At 50.4% G+C, this 14,791-nt stretch overlaps 1 protein-coding gene across 1 annotated transcript in view; it reads left to right on the top strand.

Annotated features, from left to right (window-relative positions):
• Positions 1-14,791, top strand: part of LOC101587236 (1-phosphatidylinositol 4,5-bisphosphate phosphodiesterase gamma-2) — a 129,634-nt gene that overhangs the window by 1,535 nt on the left and 113,308 nt on the right. Inside the window, exon 2 of the mRNA XM_004625757.3 lies at positions 3,217-3,459. Coding sequence (XP_004625814.1) covers positions 3,267-3,459 — 193 coding nt within the window. The 5' untranslated portion in view covers positions 3,217-3,266. The remainder of the gene's footprint in view (positions 1-3,216; positions 3,460-14,791) is intronic.

The following is a 14,791-nucleotide window of genomic DNA, read 5'->3' as shown; positions in this document are numbered from 1 at the left end:
TTAATGTTCATGTCCTCTTGTTTATTTAAGCGCCCCTCCCCACCCAGTGGTAGGCTGATTTTTATGTTACAAATAAAGCTTATATGAACAGTTTTGTGGATGGCCCCTTGTGCTTGCTGGATCAAAGCAGATGCACCGTTTACATTTTTGTCCTTTTTCTGTCTGTTTTTTGGGTACTGGGAAACAACTCAGGACCTCACACTTGCCAGGCAGGCCCTGTGCCTCTGAGCTAAAACCCCAGCCTCTCTCTCTTTCTTTCTTTTTTTGAGACAGGGTCTCACTTTGTATTTCAGACTGGCTTTGAATGCACTCTGTGGCGCAGGCTGGTCTGGAACTCACTGTGGGCCTCCTGCCTCAGCCTCCTGAGTGCTGGGATTGTAGGCATGCACATCTCAGGGGGTTGTACATTTTAAAAGGTGCTCAAGGGTGGTTTCCAAGCAAACTCAAACCACTTTGTGTTTCTTCCTGTCTACACTGCTGGTTCCCTTCAGTGAAAATGTGCGTAGTGCTGGGGAGTAGGATACGGTGGCTGTGTGTTGGGGGTCACCATTCAGAGTTCTGCTCTGCTGAGTTTTAACAGAACTGTGCCCTCTTCTGCTCTGAATGTTGCAGAGGACTCCCGAGGAGAAATCTTCCCTATTTCCTGGTTTGGAGTTCTTTGTATAAAGTTTATTTCAAAGTGAAGGCCGTGAAATGTAAAAATGATAAAGTTGCTCCTTACACCCCAGCTGTGGTTGTATTTACACCACAAGTCATTTTATAAAGTTACCCGTTGGGGAGGAGAAACAGACAAAAAAGGAATTTGGAGGCTATTTCATTTCTTAAGAAAAAAGAGGAAGTGATCTGGAGGTGCTGTGATGGCTGGCGCCCTGCCCTGGTCTTGGGGCCTCGAGGCTGAGCTTCACACTGTGGACAGTGAAGTGGGAGCCCCTTGGGGGTGGGTGGTGGACCCCAGAGTCCCGAGCCAGTTGGAGAGCACGAGGACCTGCTCCAGGTTTTTGTTTCAAAGTAGGTGTCGCGAGGAAGGTGTTGTGTAGTGGCTGCTGCTTGGGCTGCCCTGGGCGCCGGGACGGGGGTGTGAGTGACAAGTGGCTGGGGCAGCCACTACAGTGCACAGCGCTCAAGTCCAGACCAGGTTCAGATCCCAGTTCTGCCACTTCCTGGCTGTCTGTTGGAGGGGGCGGGGCTACCCAAGTGTGTTTGCAGGGGCTGAGACCAAGCCCCAGGTCTGCATGACTTTGATCCAGTAAGTTCACCTGTCAGAACTTTACTTTCCGCACCGGCCTTTCTCATTGAGTTAATGAGCTCGGCATCCCGGTGGAACCTGCCGAAGAGCCGCTTCCTAGAAAGAGCGGATCAGGGTGCAGCCTCCTTCCCAGCATCCTGGGTGAGACTGACCTGGCCAGATCCTGTCAGGGTCCCCCGCCGACACCTTCACACTCAGCTGCAGGCTGCACACACCCTGCCCGTCTTCCCGTTCCCTCCAGCCTCTTTACAGACTGGGCTCTGAATCTCCGCCACCTTTTCCTGGAAGCTCCCACCGAGGCCCTGAGCTCAGGACCCTCTCAGGCCCATTGCAAGGTGGCCGCACTGTTCCGTGGGCCCGAGCTGCTGCCTCGGTCTCAGCCCCGTGACTGTCAGGTCAGCGTCCCAGCAGGCAGAGCAGGTGTCATTAACGATGTTCACACCCACCCTTCGCCAGCCTTCCAGGAGGAGGAAGGAAGGGCAGGGGCATGGCCTGCCTCTCTCCTGCCCCTTTGTTGCCCCTCATTTGCATTGGAGCCCCCAGCTTGGCCTGGCAGAGTTGACACTGGGTTAGTGCCCACAGCAGCTGCCGGCAGTGTCAGGGAGGCCCTGCTGAGGCAGGACTGGGGTAGGGTGATATACACGGTAGCTGTTAGTCCTTCCCTGCTACCCAGGAGGGCACTATGCTCCTGTTTTGAAGGAGAGGAAACTCAGGCCCAGATTTTGAACAACTTAGGTGAGGCTGCCAGGCTGGAGGCCTCCTAGTCTGTGCAGGGGAAACCCCTTTGAGGACTACTTTGTAACCTTGAGGGGTGCAGAGTAAGGGGCACCTTGGTAGTACTTATGATAGGATGGGTCAATCTGAGGAGTGCCCAGCTGCGTATCAGTGTGTCAAGGCCTGAGTTTTACTATCCTGCTTAATCTTCAGAAGAGCTTCAGGACTTGGTAACCTTGTTTTCGTCTGAGTGGAAAGAGGGCTGGAGGGTTTGGATGACTGTTTTATTTGTTTAGGATTTTGAAATTTTTTTTCTTTTTTGAGACAGGGTCTTGCTATGTAGCTCAGGCTGGCCTTGAGTTCACTTTGTAGCCCAGGCTGGTCTTAAGCTTACAACAATCCTCCTGCCTCAGCCTCCTGAGTACTGGGATAACAGGTGTACACCACCATACTTGGCCCAAGTGACTCTTTGTAGTGGCTGCACCTGGCTGGCGAGGTCGCTGTGGCAGCTGCACTGCAGGACTTGTGGAGCCCTTTGTTCTTGCTGCCACCTCGGGGTAGGTGCTGTGAGCAGGGATAGGACTGGGGAGAGGTGTAAGGCTCAGGGCACTGCAGCAGGGTCTTGAGCAGGAAGGTGGCAAAGTTTGTTTGTGTTCTCAAACAATCTCTGGTCGGAGAATGGAACAGAATCAGGCTGAAGGGGGGAGACCAGAGAGCAGAGCCCCTGGGAGGAGCTGGCAACGCAGAGGCCAGGCTGCCCACCTAGGGCCACCGTCCACAGGGACCCACACCAGGACTTGAACTTGAGACGGCTGGGCCTTGACCTTTTCTGCCCTTTTGGCCTCATGTTGGTCCAGAGCAATTAGCTGTTCCACAGACCCATTCTGAGAGTGTTTCCTTTTGCTTTCTTCAGCCTGGAAGCAGAGCAACGGTTAGACAAGCAGGCTAGAGATGGACACTGGCACTGGGGAGGCGAGGCCCAGGCTACTTTGGCTATTCAAATATTATTCAGGGAGACAGGTCCCCCCAAGGCTGTGGTGATTTTGTTATTCAAAGCTGGCCTAACGGTAGGGTCATCGAGGCCCGGGGCTCCTCCCCCGTCTGGACCTCATTTAAACCCCTGTGTCCTGTTGGATTCCTCTAAAACTCATTCTGCTGGGTAGGAGACAGGATCTGGGTTCCTGACATCCTCGTCCAATTAACTAACCCCTCTAAACTGCTGCAAACCAACCCACTCTCCTCTTCTGTTCTTGCAGCCTCCTGTTCATTCCTCCTGCCTCCTTGCTCCTCCCTGCGGTGGCCGACAATGACTGCCGTGATCAACGTGGATGCCCTTCCAGAATATGAGAAGAGTCAGATCAAACGAGCCCTGGAGCTGGGGACGGTCATGACGGTGTTCAGCTTCCGCAAGTCCACCCCTGAGCGCAGGACTGTCCAGGTGATCATGGAGACGCGGCAGGTGGCCTGGAGCAAGACTGCGGACAAGATCGAGGGCTTCTGTGAGTATCAGCAGTGCTGGGTGTCTGCAGCCCCCAGCACCATTGCCTCTTGCCGACGCTGGCGGTTGCAGTTGTAGCAGCATGCGTTGGTTCCTTAGGATGCTCCAGACAATCAGAGGGCTGGGCTGGTCCCTCTGCCTAGTAGCAAAAGGGGTTATAGTGTGTCCCTTCCAGTATGCCAGTGTGGAGGGAATAATCTGGGAGGACCAGGAACCCTGTGGTCCGCTGATCTCGGTCACCCGTTGTCTGCCCTGCTAAGGGCTAATGGTAACTAAATATGGCTGTTTCTCCACGGACTACGGTGGCAACAGGGCTTCATTTTGGTGTCCAAGTGCAGAGAGCTGCCTCTGAGCTGTGGCTTTCAAATCAAGTTTGGGTCCCAGTCCTAGATGCTAGTGCCACTCCTTTCTCCCCTTGTCTCTCTCCCTCGGGCAGTTGGCTCCGCTTCTGAGGTTTTTGAGACTTTTTAACAAATACAGTAGGAGCATGTAAGGAATTTTCAGATGCATAGACTTTAATTTGTGTTTTTGATTAACTAGTCTACAGTTGAAAAATTAAAATGTGCTCTGGGTGGTCAAGGCAATGAACAAGTTGTAAACACATGTCTGTCTCTCCAGCTCCTCATTCCTGCCTCTGAGATGAGCTTTTTGCCAGTTCCTTTTGTCTTGCAGAAATACTGTGTGTACGTGTGTGTGTGTGTGCGCGCGTGTGTGTGCGTGCGCAGCTCACAGGGAAGCCCCTGCAAAGCTCTTCTCTGCACCTTGATTTCTCTGTTCACTTAATGATTACCTTGCAGGAGGCTCCTTATCGGTGTGATCGCCCAGCCACATTCCTTCCTGGTCCCAGTGCCTGGCCACAGAGCAAGAGCCTAACTCAGAGGTGGACTTTTTCTACTGTTCCAGGCTGGGTCCTTAGCTACACTAACTGTGCTTCCATTTCCTTTTAAAAATAGCTGTTTCATTGAGGTGTAAGTGACGGACCGTGCAGCTGACCTTTTGAAAGGTCAGTGCAGTGGCTTAGTGGAATACGCATGCGCCACCACATTCAGCTTTAGAGCAGTTTCATTGCTTCAAGAAGAGACCCCGAAGCACCTTTGAGCCCTCTGTCCTCCCAAGCTCTGTCCCCAGCCCAAAGCAATAATTTATCTGCTTTCTGTTTCTATAGATTTCCCCTGTTCTGTCAAGCTGGGTGTGGTGGTGCACACCTGTAATCCCAGCACTCAGGGGGCTAAAGCAGGAAGATTGTTGTGAGTTAGAGACCAGACTGAGTTATAAAGTGAGCTCAAGGCCAGCCTGAACTGCATAGTAAGACCCTGTCTTGAAAAGACCTCCCCTGAAAAAAAAAAAAAAAAAAAAATCCCTCTTCTGGTTATTTCATATAAATGGAATCCTAGATTGCATGACTTTTTTTTTTAAAATTATTTATTTATTTATTTGTGTGTGTGGCCAGCTCAGCCCACCAGGGGGCAGGGCTGGCTGGCATGTGGTGCTGGGGGATTGAACCGCGGTCCCTGTGCTTTGCTAAGCTTGTTCTAAGTAGGTGCTTTAGACCACTGAGCCATCTCACCAGCCCCCCTTTTTTTTTTTTTTTTTGATCTGAATGCCCTCAGGGGTGGTTTGGCTGGCTGGAGTGTTGTGGGGATCGAACTACAGCAACCTGAGGCTGACAGCTTTGTGGAAGCAGCCACTTAAACAACTGAGCTAAGGCCAGGCCCCCCAAAAGAAACATTTACATTTTTTCTTCTGGGGGCCACCTGGGCTCAAACTCAGGACCCTGTGCTTGCCAGGCAGGTGCTTATGCCACTGAGCCATCTCGCCAGCCCGCTGCATGACTTTTTGTGATTTTTCCCCCCATAGCATAATGTTTCCAAGGGTTACCTACTTTGTAGCATGTATTGGAGCAAGTCTATGCATGCCTATGCATCTGAAAATTCCTCGATAATACCACAGTGTCAGAGTATTCCATAATTTGTCCACTTCTCTGTTCGTGGTCACCTGGTCGGTTCTACCTTTTGGCTCATATGAGCAGTGCTGGTGTGAATATTTGTGGTAAGCTTCTGAGTGCATGCATGCCTTTATTTTCTGTTTAATTTGTAAATTTTTATTAGTACATGTTTGCAGTATATAATGATTACATGCAATGTAGGGAGTTGGACCATGTTTATCCCACATCTTTGTTTTTGTTTCTTTTGGGTGCATGCCTAGGCACGACATTGCTGGCTCCTGTGCTTAACTCTGTGAATCACTGCCTGTGTGCATGAGTGTATTCATTTATTTATTTATTTTGAGGCAAGGTCTTCTTTTTTTTTTCCTTCAAGGTCTTCTTTTTTCTTCCCCCCCCCATAATTTTATTGAGAAACAAATAGCAATGAGACACTTTCAAACCAAATTGCTAGGACAGTTTCAATAATTAACACATTGCATACATTCTTCCTAGTGGGTAATTGCTGTACAAGATGCGGACTTGAGATCCTATTTACAAACACCATTAGAACAAATCCTTCTATTCATTAAGAGAATGTAACTATATATCTATCCTAACCACTTTGAATACACAGATACAAAATGGACATTCATCTGTGTACACTTTTTTTTGTTAAGTTCCGTTATATGAATATTATAGGTGTGTTAACTCAGCAAAATATTCTAAAAGAGTCCAGTAGTCCATAATAGTATTGGGTCTTCTGCTTAACTGGCAATGTCAGAAATTGTTGACCTGAGTCCCCCACAGCTCAACATAACACAATGGCTTTACTTCTTATACTTCGTTTTTATACTTTTTCTGCTGGATGGTTAAGACCAAGGTACAGCAGGACCTATGCAACAAGAGTTGTAGCTTTTGGGTCTGAGAAGGTCAGTGAAATCCCCTCAGGATTTATCCTGAGATCCTGTTCCTCAGATTGTAGAACCTTTGTCAGTGTCAGCCATGTGGATGAGTCATGGCCATTGCTTGGCCAATGTGCTCTCTGTGAGAGCCTGAGAGAATGTTTTCTCTCCATGTGCCTCTCCTTAGGCACACTCCTCATCATCGATCACTTTCCTCTTTGGCCCCATAATCTCCTTGATCAGAAAATTTGGGACACTACTGGGTTATGAGATGTTACAGTACAAATTCTCATATGTCCTGAGTCTTAATTGACCTTGGAAGGCTAGGGCCAAAATGTTCCTTGCGGCCCTCCTTTTTCTCTAATTTTGGTCTGCAAACTTAAGTTGTTAACCATCCAGAAGACAAGCTTATTGTTATTACCATACAACCTAGGCTGTTAAGCTTAACCTCACTATCTGTCTGAATTGATATTCTTAGGCATAACATGGAAGAGGTATTTTTCATCAACTATTGATATGTTGAATTTTAAGTCTCTACTTTATTTTACTTTTATTTTTTATTTCCATAATTTTATTGAGAAACAAATAGCAATGAGACAGTTTCAAACCAATTGGTAGGACAGTTTCAGTCAAGGTCTTCTTGAGACAGGGTTCAGGCTGGCCTTGAACTCATTTTTGTAGCATAGGTGAGCCTCAAAGTCACAGAAATCCTCCTGCCTCAGCCTCAAGTGCTGGGATTCCAGGTGTGTGCCACCACGCCTGGCCTTGAGACAAGGTCTTGCTCCATAGTTCAGGCTTTCCTTGAACTCACTATATCCCCTAGGGTGGTCTTGAACTTGCAGCGATCCTCCTGCCTCAGCCTCCAGAGTATTGGGATGATAGGCGTGTCCACCATGCCCAGCTGGGTTGTGTAATTGTTTTAGGAGTTGCAAGGCTGCTTTCCAACGAGGCTGCACTTAGCTCCCCACCGGCAGTGTCGGAGGGTCACCCTGGCATTAGAGTGAGTGGACCCAAACCACCACTTCTTTGGAGACGTATTTCTGGGTTCAAGGGTGCTGTGCATTGTAACGTTGAAGGGCAGGTGTGACAACACCCCATGAGTCTGCTAGGGCTGTACCTGCTGTCCCCCAGTCTACCCACCTGCCAATGGCTTCTGCACTAAGTTTGTAAATCAGAGATCTGGGGAGCCTGGCCTCGTTTTCTACCAACTGATCTCACCCCGAGTGGCACAACCAGCTTTCCCAGAGGTTTCTTCTGGTCCCGGAGCCAGCAGGTCCCAGGTGACATGGACCTTGAAGCCATGCTTGAAAATGTCTGTACACGGATGCAGCTATCCCTCCTCCACCCGTATCACTGTGTTCCTCTTGGCACCTCCCCGGTGGCCCAGAGCTGTCGCAGCTGGGGTGGGGCTGCAGGGGGAGACCAGCACTGGTGTCAGATACGACTGTGCCCTATCACAAGCAGACAGCGGGTCCTTGCTCCCCCGGACCTGCGGGACCATCAGAAACACGTGGGTAGGTAAAGGTACAGCTGTGGAAATTTTCTGCAGAAGCTCATTCCGACGGGAACAAGAGTCGACCTGGAACCCTTGACCTGTACTGCAGTTCTCCTGCCCCTTCAGCAAAATCGATTGATCCTCTTCTCCTACCTGCCTTGCGGAGGAGGCGGCTGGTGATTTCCTCTTCCTCCTGGGAGTGCCGGTGATCCTGACAACAAGCCAGGTTTCAGTTACACCACTTCCCTCCTTCCCCCCTCTCAGCCTCTTTCCCTTTCCCCCATTTGAATGCCTGCGGTGTGGTGCTGGGCACTGTCTGAGGAACCTGATGTGCTCAAGACAGCAGTGAGAAAATGAGATTTGTGGAGCCTGGGTTGTTGATTCTGGCCCAGCAGGCGGAGCTCAACACCCAACAATCTTGGATTTGCCCTGTGACCTTGGCCAGTGACCTTCCCTTACAGGGCTTCCATTTCCTTATTTGTAAATGGGAGCAACATCCGTGTCCACCCCACTGGGTTATAACAGAGGGGCTCAGCGTGGTCCATGGAACCCGAAGGTGCTCGGACGAGGGGTGCTGCTGCTAGAGTTAAACAGCTGTGTGTCTAAGGCATGATCCTGGGCCCATGGTGCTGTCGGGAGGGGAGAGGCTGGCGGGAGGTCTTCAGGTCACTGGGTGTGGGACCTCAGTGGGAACCCAGGCCCTTCTTCCTCTCTCTTCACTCCCAAGCCCCAGTGCATAGTTCGGCTCCACCCCACACCTGCCACTGCTGCTGCTAATTGGAGTCTTGCTCACGTAGGGATGTGAGGCCTGCTTTCCACGTCTGAGCTTTATCTGGTGCTCCTAGCAGGTGGTAGGGATCATGCACAGGTTTGGGAAGTCTGGCAGTGACTGGGTTTGTGACCCCGAACATGCTGGGGAAGGCCTGTTGGGGATAGCGGTGGTTATGGAGCGAGAGAAAAGGCCCGTGTTGAGGGTGCTGTCACCTGGGCTTGCGGCACGTGCCTCCAATCCCAGCATCTTGGAAGGCTGAGGCAAATGATTACAAGTTTGAGCCCGGCCTAGGCAACTTAGCGTTTTAGGCAGGCTGTCTCACAGTAAAAACAGGTCTGGGGAGGTAGCAGCTCAGGAGGAAGGACTTGGGTTCAGCCCCTAATAAGAGGTAACCAAGGGATCGTCTTTCTGACTGCTCTGAGAGAGGAGGCCTGCAGGCTGTATGTGGGGACAGTAGGTGCTACCTTTCTGGTGTCCTGCTGTAAATGGGGACAACTTCAGGGCAACTTGCTGCTGTAGGGGTCTTTGAGTTTTGTTTTGTTTTTTTTTTCTGGAACTGGGGATTGAACTCAGACCCTTGCACTTGCTAGGGAAGTGCTTATTCCACTGAGCCATCTCCCTGGCCCCTGTAGTATTTTTTTTTTTTTTTTTCTCTGTAGTAGGTTTTGAAATTAGAAAGTATGAGTCCTTCAGTTTTGGCATTCTGAGTTTCTTGTGGTTCTTTGTGGTGAAACCAGAGATTGAACTCAGGCCCTTGTGCTTGCCAGGCAAGCGCTTATTCCACTGAGCCATCTCCCCAGCCCCTGTCGGAGTGTTTTAGAGTTTCTAGATAGTAAGAACTTGCTGATCACTGTGTGACCTGTAGGGGAGAGGTGCCCCTGAGGGCCACCTGGGCACATGGTTTGGGGGTTCTTGGCATGTGCTGTGTGACTACATGGGTGTCATAACCACTGTGTTCACAGTCACCGTGATTTTGCCCCTCATCTGGGGGAACATTTGGCAGCATCTGCAGATGTGTTGTAAGTGGGGGCAAAGCGCAGAGTGGACAGCCTGGGGTACCGTTGTGTGTCCCCTGAGGCACAGGATGGCCCCAGCCCAAGGCACTGTCATGCACAGACCATCATCAGTGCTGAGCCCACAAGAGCCCCACATGCTTGTGTCGAGCTATGGAGGGTCTCTTGGTAAACAGGGCTGCTTATGTTCAGCCCATCCTTGCCATCAGACTGGGTGCTCAGCTCTGCTGAGGGAGGAGGAGGAGGGTGAGGCCTCATAGTGGAGGAGCTGAAGGTGGGGAGTTGGGGGAGGGGTTTTCCAGGTGGTCAGCAGGGATGGCATCCTGAAGTGGACCCCACGGCTGCCGTGCAGTGCAGAGGAGTAGATTTATGGTCAGATATCTGGTCAGGGCTCAGCTGGGTGACTCTTCTGCTCTGTGTGGCCTGGTGTGAGATAATGTGTGGCATTCAGCTGCTGTCATTAGGTCTGGAAGGCTGTGGGACCTTCACTCACACCTTTGGCTCCTATGTGGTGATGACTTGGCTGCTGGGCTCTGTTCGACCCTTGATCAGGTGTGGTCTGGGGCAGACAATGCAAACCTATGAGGTTCCAGGAAGTGATTTGCACCAGCCCAGGTCACTCAGCCTAGCTCAGTTCAAGGAAAGGGACACTCCCTTGTGGAACAGGGTGCTATGCACCTTCAGGGTAGGGGGAGCTGGCGGTGACCACCTAAGTACAGTTGCTGCAGAACGGGGAGACTCGGGGACCATGGCTGTGGATCCCATTTCTACTCTGCCACCTACTGGAGGTGCAGCCAAAAACGAGTTACTTTCCTATTTTGTGCTTCAGTTTCTCTGTTAATTTGAGATCATAGTTCCTGGCTTAGGGTGAGAGAATTAAATAGATTTATTTATTTTATAATGTATTTGCTTGTTACAAGGTCTCGCTATACAGCTTGAACTCATAGGGATCCTCCTGTTTTCAGCCTCCCCAGCACTGGGATTACAGGCATACACCACTATGCCCGGATTCTGGCTGGCTCAGCCTGCCATGGGGGTGGAGCTGGCTCAGCATGTGATGCTGGAAATCGAACAGTGGTCTTTGAGCCTGCCTAAGCGTGCCTAAGCAGGCGCTTTAGTCCACTGAGCTATCTCGCCAGCCAAATGGATTTTTTAAAATGTGCCTTTTTTATGTGTAGGAAGTATCACATCTTAGCAACTTAATAAAATGCAAGCAAAAAGAAGGAGGTAACTAAGTACAGAGTCCCAAGCCTGGCCACCTTGGAGCTGATGGGAATCTTGAAGGGGCCACTTGCCATTTGGTCTTCAGTGTCCTTTCCTTTTCATAGGTGTGTGTTTGATGTTGCTATAACACACACCTTAGAATTAGTGTGCAAAGAGCAAAAAGGTTTCTGTTGGCTGCCAGTCATGGAGGTTTCCTCTGTGATCCATTGGCCCCATCACTTTGGGCTTGTGGTGGTGCAGCCTAGCGGGTGTGCGGTGGAGCCGAACTGTGCACTGGGGCATGGGAGTGGAGGGGGAGGAAGAAGGGCCTGAGTTCCCACTGAGGTCCCACACCCATGCCTGAAGACCTCCCTCCAGTCTCTCCCCTCCCGACAGTGCCATGGGCTCAGGATCATGTGTTAGACACGAGCTGTTCAACTCCAGCAGTGAAGGGGCCAGGTCAGGTTCCCTGTGGAGATGATCAGGCCTGAATGCAGGGAGGGCACCATGGCACTGCCAGGGTGTGCTCTGTGTGTGTGTGTGTGTGTGTGTGCGCATGTGTGTGGCTCGATTTTCCCTCCTGGGGGCCCCAGTTGAGCAGAGGCCAGGTAGGCAAGGGCTGGTGCTGGGCCCTTTCTGTGTTGTGCCTTGGTGTCCACTTGGATGTGGCTTGCTGGGGACGCCGGCGTGTGGCCTGAGTGTGGTGGTGCCCACTTGTGGGTCCAGGTAGGGCCGTAGGTGAGGCACTGCACCTGTGAGGCCTCCGCCTGCACTCCTGCCCCTGAAGGGGCTTTTATCTGGAAGTTCCCGCTTTCGCCTGGGCCAGCTTTCTCGGCCTGCTCATTTCTGGCAGTTGTGGCAGCCCGTGAATCAAAGATTGTCAAACGCAGGAGGTGCTTGTTGCTTCTTGGCTTGCAGGCCAGGTGGTAGTGGTGTCAACAATAGCAACGATGTTGGCAGGAGCCCCTGTAACAAATGCTGCTGTGGCTTCGCCCTGGGCATGGACGTCCCATGTGCAGCTCATTGGCCCTTCATGGCGACCTGTGCAGTGGGCATTATCCCTGTCAGCCACAGGCAGACCGAGTCCTGGGAGACCTGGGGACGTGCCCAGGGCGAGGGACATGCGCTGCACTCAGACCTCCTTCCCTTGCTCTGTGTAGCGCTGATTTCTGAGGTGAGCACAGAGATGCTTCCGTTCTGCACCCGATTGGAGGTGCCCTGTGGCCTCGTCCACGCTGTCTGTCTGAGCGGGAAGGCGAGTTGTTCATTCCTTCTGTGTGTGGAGGATGTACTGGCTGGGTGAGATGGCACGTCTCTATAATCCCAGCACTCTGGGAAGCTGAGGCAGGAGGGTTGCAAATCTGAGCCCACACTGGATCACCCAGTGACTTAGAAGACTGTCTGAAAAAAGTGGGGGTGGGCAGATGGGCTGTAGCTTAGCATGGAGAGGCTGGGTTTAATCCCTTGTCCTGAAGCAAGAGAAGGACTCAGAGGATGCAGCCTGCTGCATGCTGGAGATGCCAAGCCTTGGTCCTATCCCAGCTTGGTGTGGAGACAAAGGCCATAGCAGAAGGCACCCTGAATGAAGGGTAGCAAGGGGTGAATACGGCAGCGCAGAGGGATCAGATACCTTCACTCACCCTGACATCTGTCCTGGTCCCCTTCCCCTTAGACAAAAACTGACAGAGAGACATGTATGTGTATATCTTTTTTAAAAAATATTTTTTATTTTGTTATTTGTATTCATTTTAATGAGAAAAAAAAAGAAAAAATAGCAATGAAACAGTTTCAAAACAGGTTAGTAGGACAGTTATAATAATTAATACATTGCATATTGTTGTCTTTGTAGTAGTTATTCAGAGGACAAGATGCAGATGTGATATCTTGTCTAAACAATAGTACAAACCTTTCTTCTCAATGAACTAAGAGAAAGTAGCTGTATATCTATCCTACCTTGTATATATGTATATATATATTTTTTTCACTGTATGTGTATATCTTTTATCAAAATACTCCCCCCTTCAGATAAACTTATCCCCTCACTCTTGCCCCTCTGAAGCAGTTCTGGAAGAGCTCTTTCATGAGTGTCTTTAGGAGATTTGATCAAAAGTGTTTCGAGGGCTACTGCCAAGTCCCATCCCAGGGAAAGGGGCTCAGAAAGACCTCACGGAGTGTCTTCATCCACAGTATTCACCATCCAGTGTGGCACCATGCAGCTTTTGGTTGTTCCTCAAAGTCATAATGACCATGAAAGGTCAACCTTTCGCATGGATCCAGGACATCAAGGTAAGCACAACTGAAGACACTGATGAAAGAGGACTCCAGAACTGCTTCAGAAAGTGGCAAGAATGATGGGATAAGTACATTGGAAGTTGAGAGGGATTATTTTGAGGATTAATAGCAATATATCTTTGTGCCTATGCGTGTGTGTGTGTGTGTATGTGTGTGTGTACCACAAATCAAACTCAGGACCTTTCATTTACCAGCTAGGTGCTTGTGCTGCTGAGCTATATCCCCAGCCCAGAAATAGATCTTTTACTGTAAGACAAATTTTCTTTTTGAGACAGGATTTGGCTATGTAGCACAGGCTGGCCTTTAACTCATGGCAATCCTCCTGCCCCAGCCTGCTGAGTGCTTAGATTATAGTCATGTGCCACCATGTCTGGCCACTTTTTAAAAACGTAAACATTAAGTGCATTTTTGATCGTGTTGTGTAGGTTGGGTGGCTGGAAATTGTTTGCCTTGTTATTTGAGGACTGTCTTCTATCCGGGATGGTGATCATCAGTGTTCTTGCCATCTAGCAAATTCCCAGAGGGGATCTGGTGTATGTCAGTCTACCTGGTTCTTATCACTGGGGATAAAGCAATAAGTAGCATGGTGCAAACCTCAGGGATCTGGCAGTGTTGGAGGAAGATGGAAAAAGTCAAACTCAGCACAGGCAGTCATTTGGATTGTGGTGGATGCTCAGAAAAAACCAAACCAAACCAAACCAAACCAAACCAAACCAGTGATAGTTAGCAGCCAGGAGCAGCAGGTTGGCCGGGGAAGGCCTTAGTGAAGCTGACATTGAGCTGAGACTTGAAGCATGAGACGGAGAGAGACGCAGGAGGCCTGTGGGGAGTGTGTTCTAGTGGGGCTGTGGCAGTGAGGCGTCCACATTCGTCTGGACGCTGATGATGCAGTGTTACTTGCTGCAATACAGATGTGCCCCAACTCCAGCCACAATCTTGTGGGATTGGACTCTGTGCAGCCTGGTAGATAGGAGGCCACCATGGGACCCTGAGAGGAAGATGGCCTGGGGGATCCTCTGGGGATTTTGTGGACAGGACCAAGAACCCATGTTCCTTTTCCTCCCACCTTTGGTTTGGCCAGAACTTGGCAAAGGATGCTGGGAAACACATTCCAGGTGGGCTAGAGTAAGAAATGACTTCTGTGGGCTGTTTCTGAGCTTTCATGACCCCTGAATTTGGAGGATGCTGAGGTGCCCCCTGAAGGCTAACAGAGAACTACTGTAAAGGCTGGGGGTCTGGTAGGAACTAAGGCCAATGAGCAGTCCTGTGACTTTGAGCTTTGTGTGACGTCTCTGTCAACAGCCTTGCCTGCCCTGTGGGGCATTCTCTCACTGCCAACGTAGCCCTTCTGTCCACACCTCTGTGGCATCCCTGTCACCTGCAGTTGTGGGTTCTCCAAGCGTGGATTCTCAAAGTATTGGGGGTCGAACTCAGAACTTTCACACAGCTGAATCTCCAGCGCCCTGTTTACTTTTTATTTTAAGACGGTCTTGTTAAATTGCTAAGTTGCCCGGGCTGGGTTCAGACTTGCAGTTCTCCTGCCTCAGTTTTGCAGTGTGCTGGGATTACGGGTGTGGATCACCATGCCTGGCTGAGGATAGTAGTGTCTTTGTGTGTGTGTGTGTGTGTGTGTGTGTGTGTGTGTTGGCTGCAGTGTGCGTGTTCACTGTGGAGTGAACCCAGGGGTGCTCTGTCACGGAGCTACATCTCCAGCCCTTTTGATTTTGTTTTT

The sequence above is a fragment of the Octodon degus genome, unplaced genomic scaffold (genome assembly GCF_000260255.1).
Source record: "Octodon degus isolate 3935 unplaced genomic scaffold, OctDeg1.0 scaffold00011, whole genome shotgun sequence".
NCBI lineage: Eukaryota > Metazoa > Chordata > Mammalia > Rodentia > Octodontidae > Octodon > Octodon degus.
The sequence above is the reverse complement of the archived record's forward strand: the minus strand, read 5'-3'. Positions and strand labels throughout refer to the sequence as shown.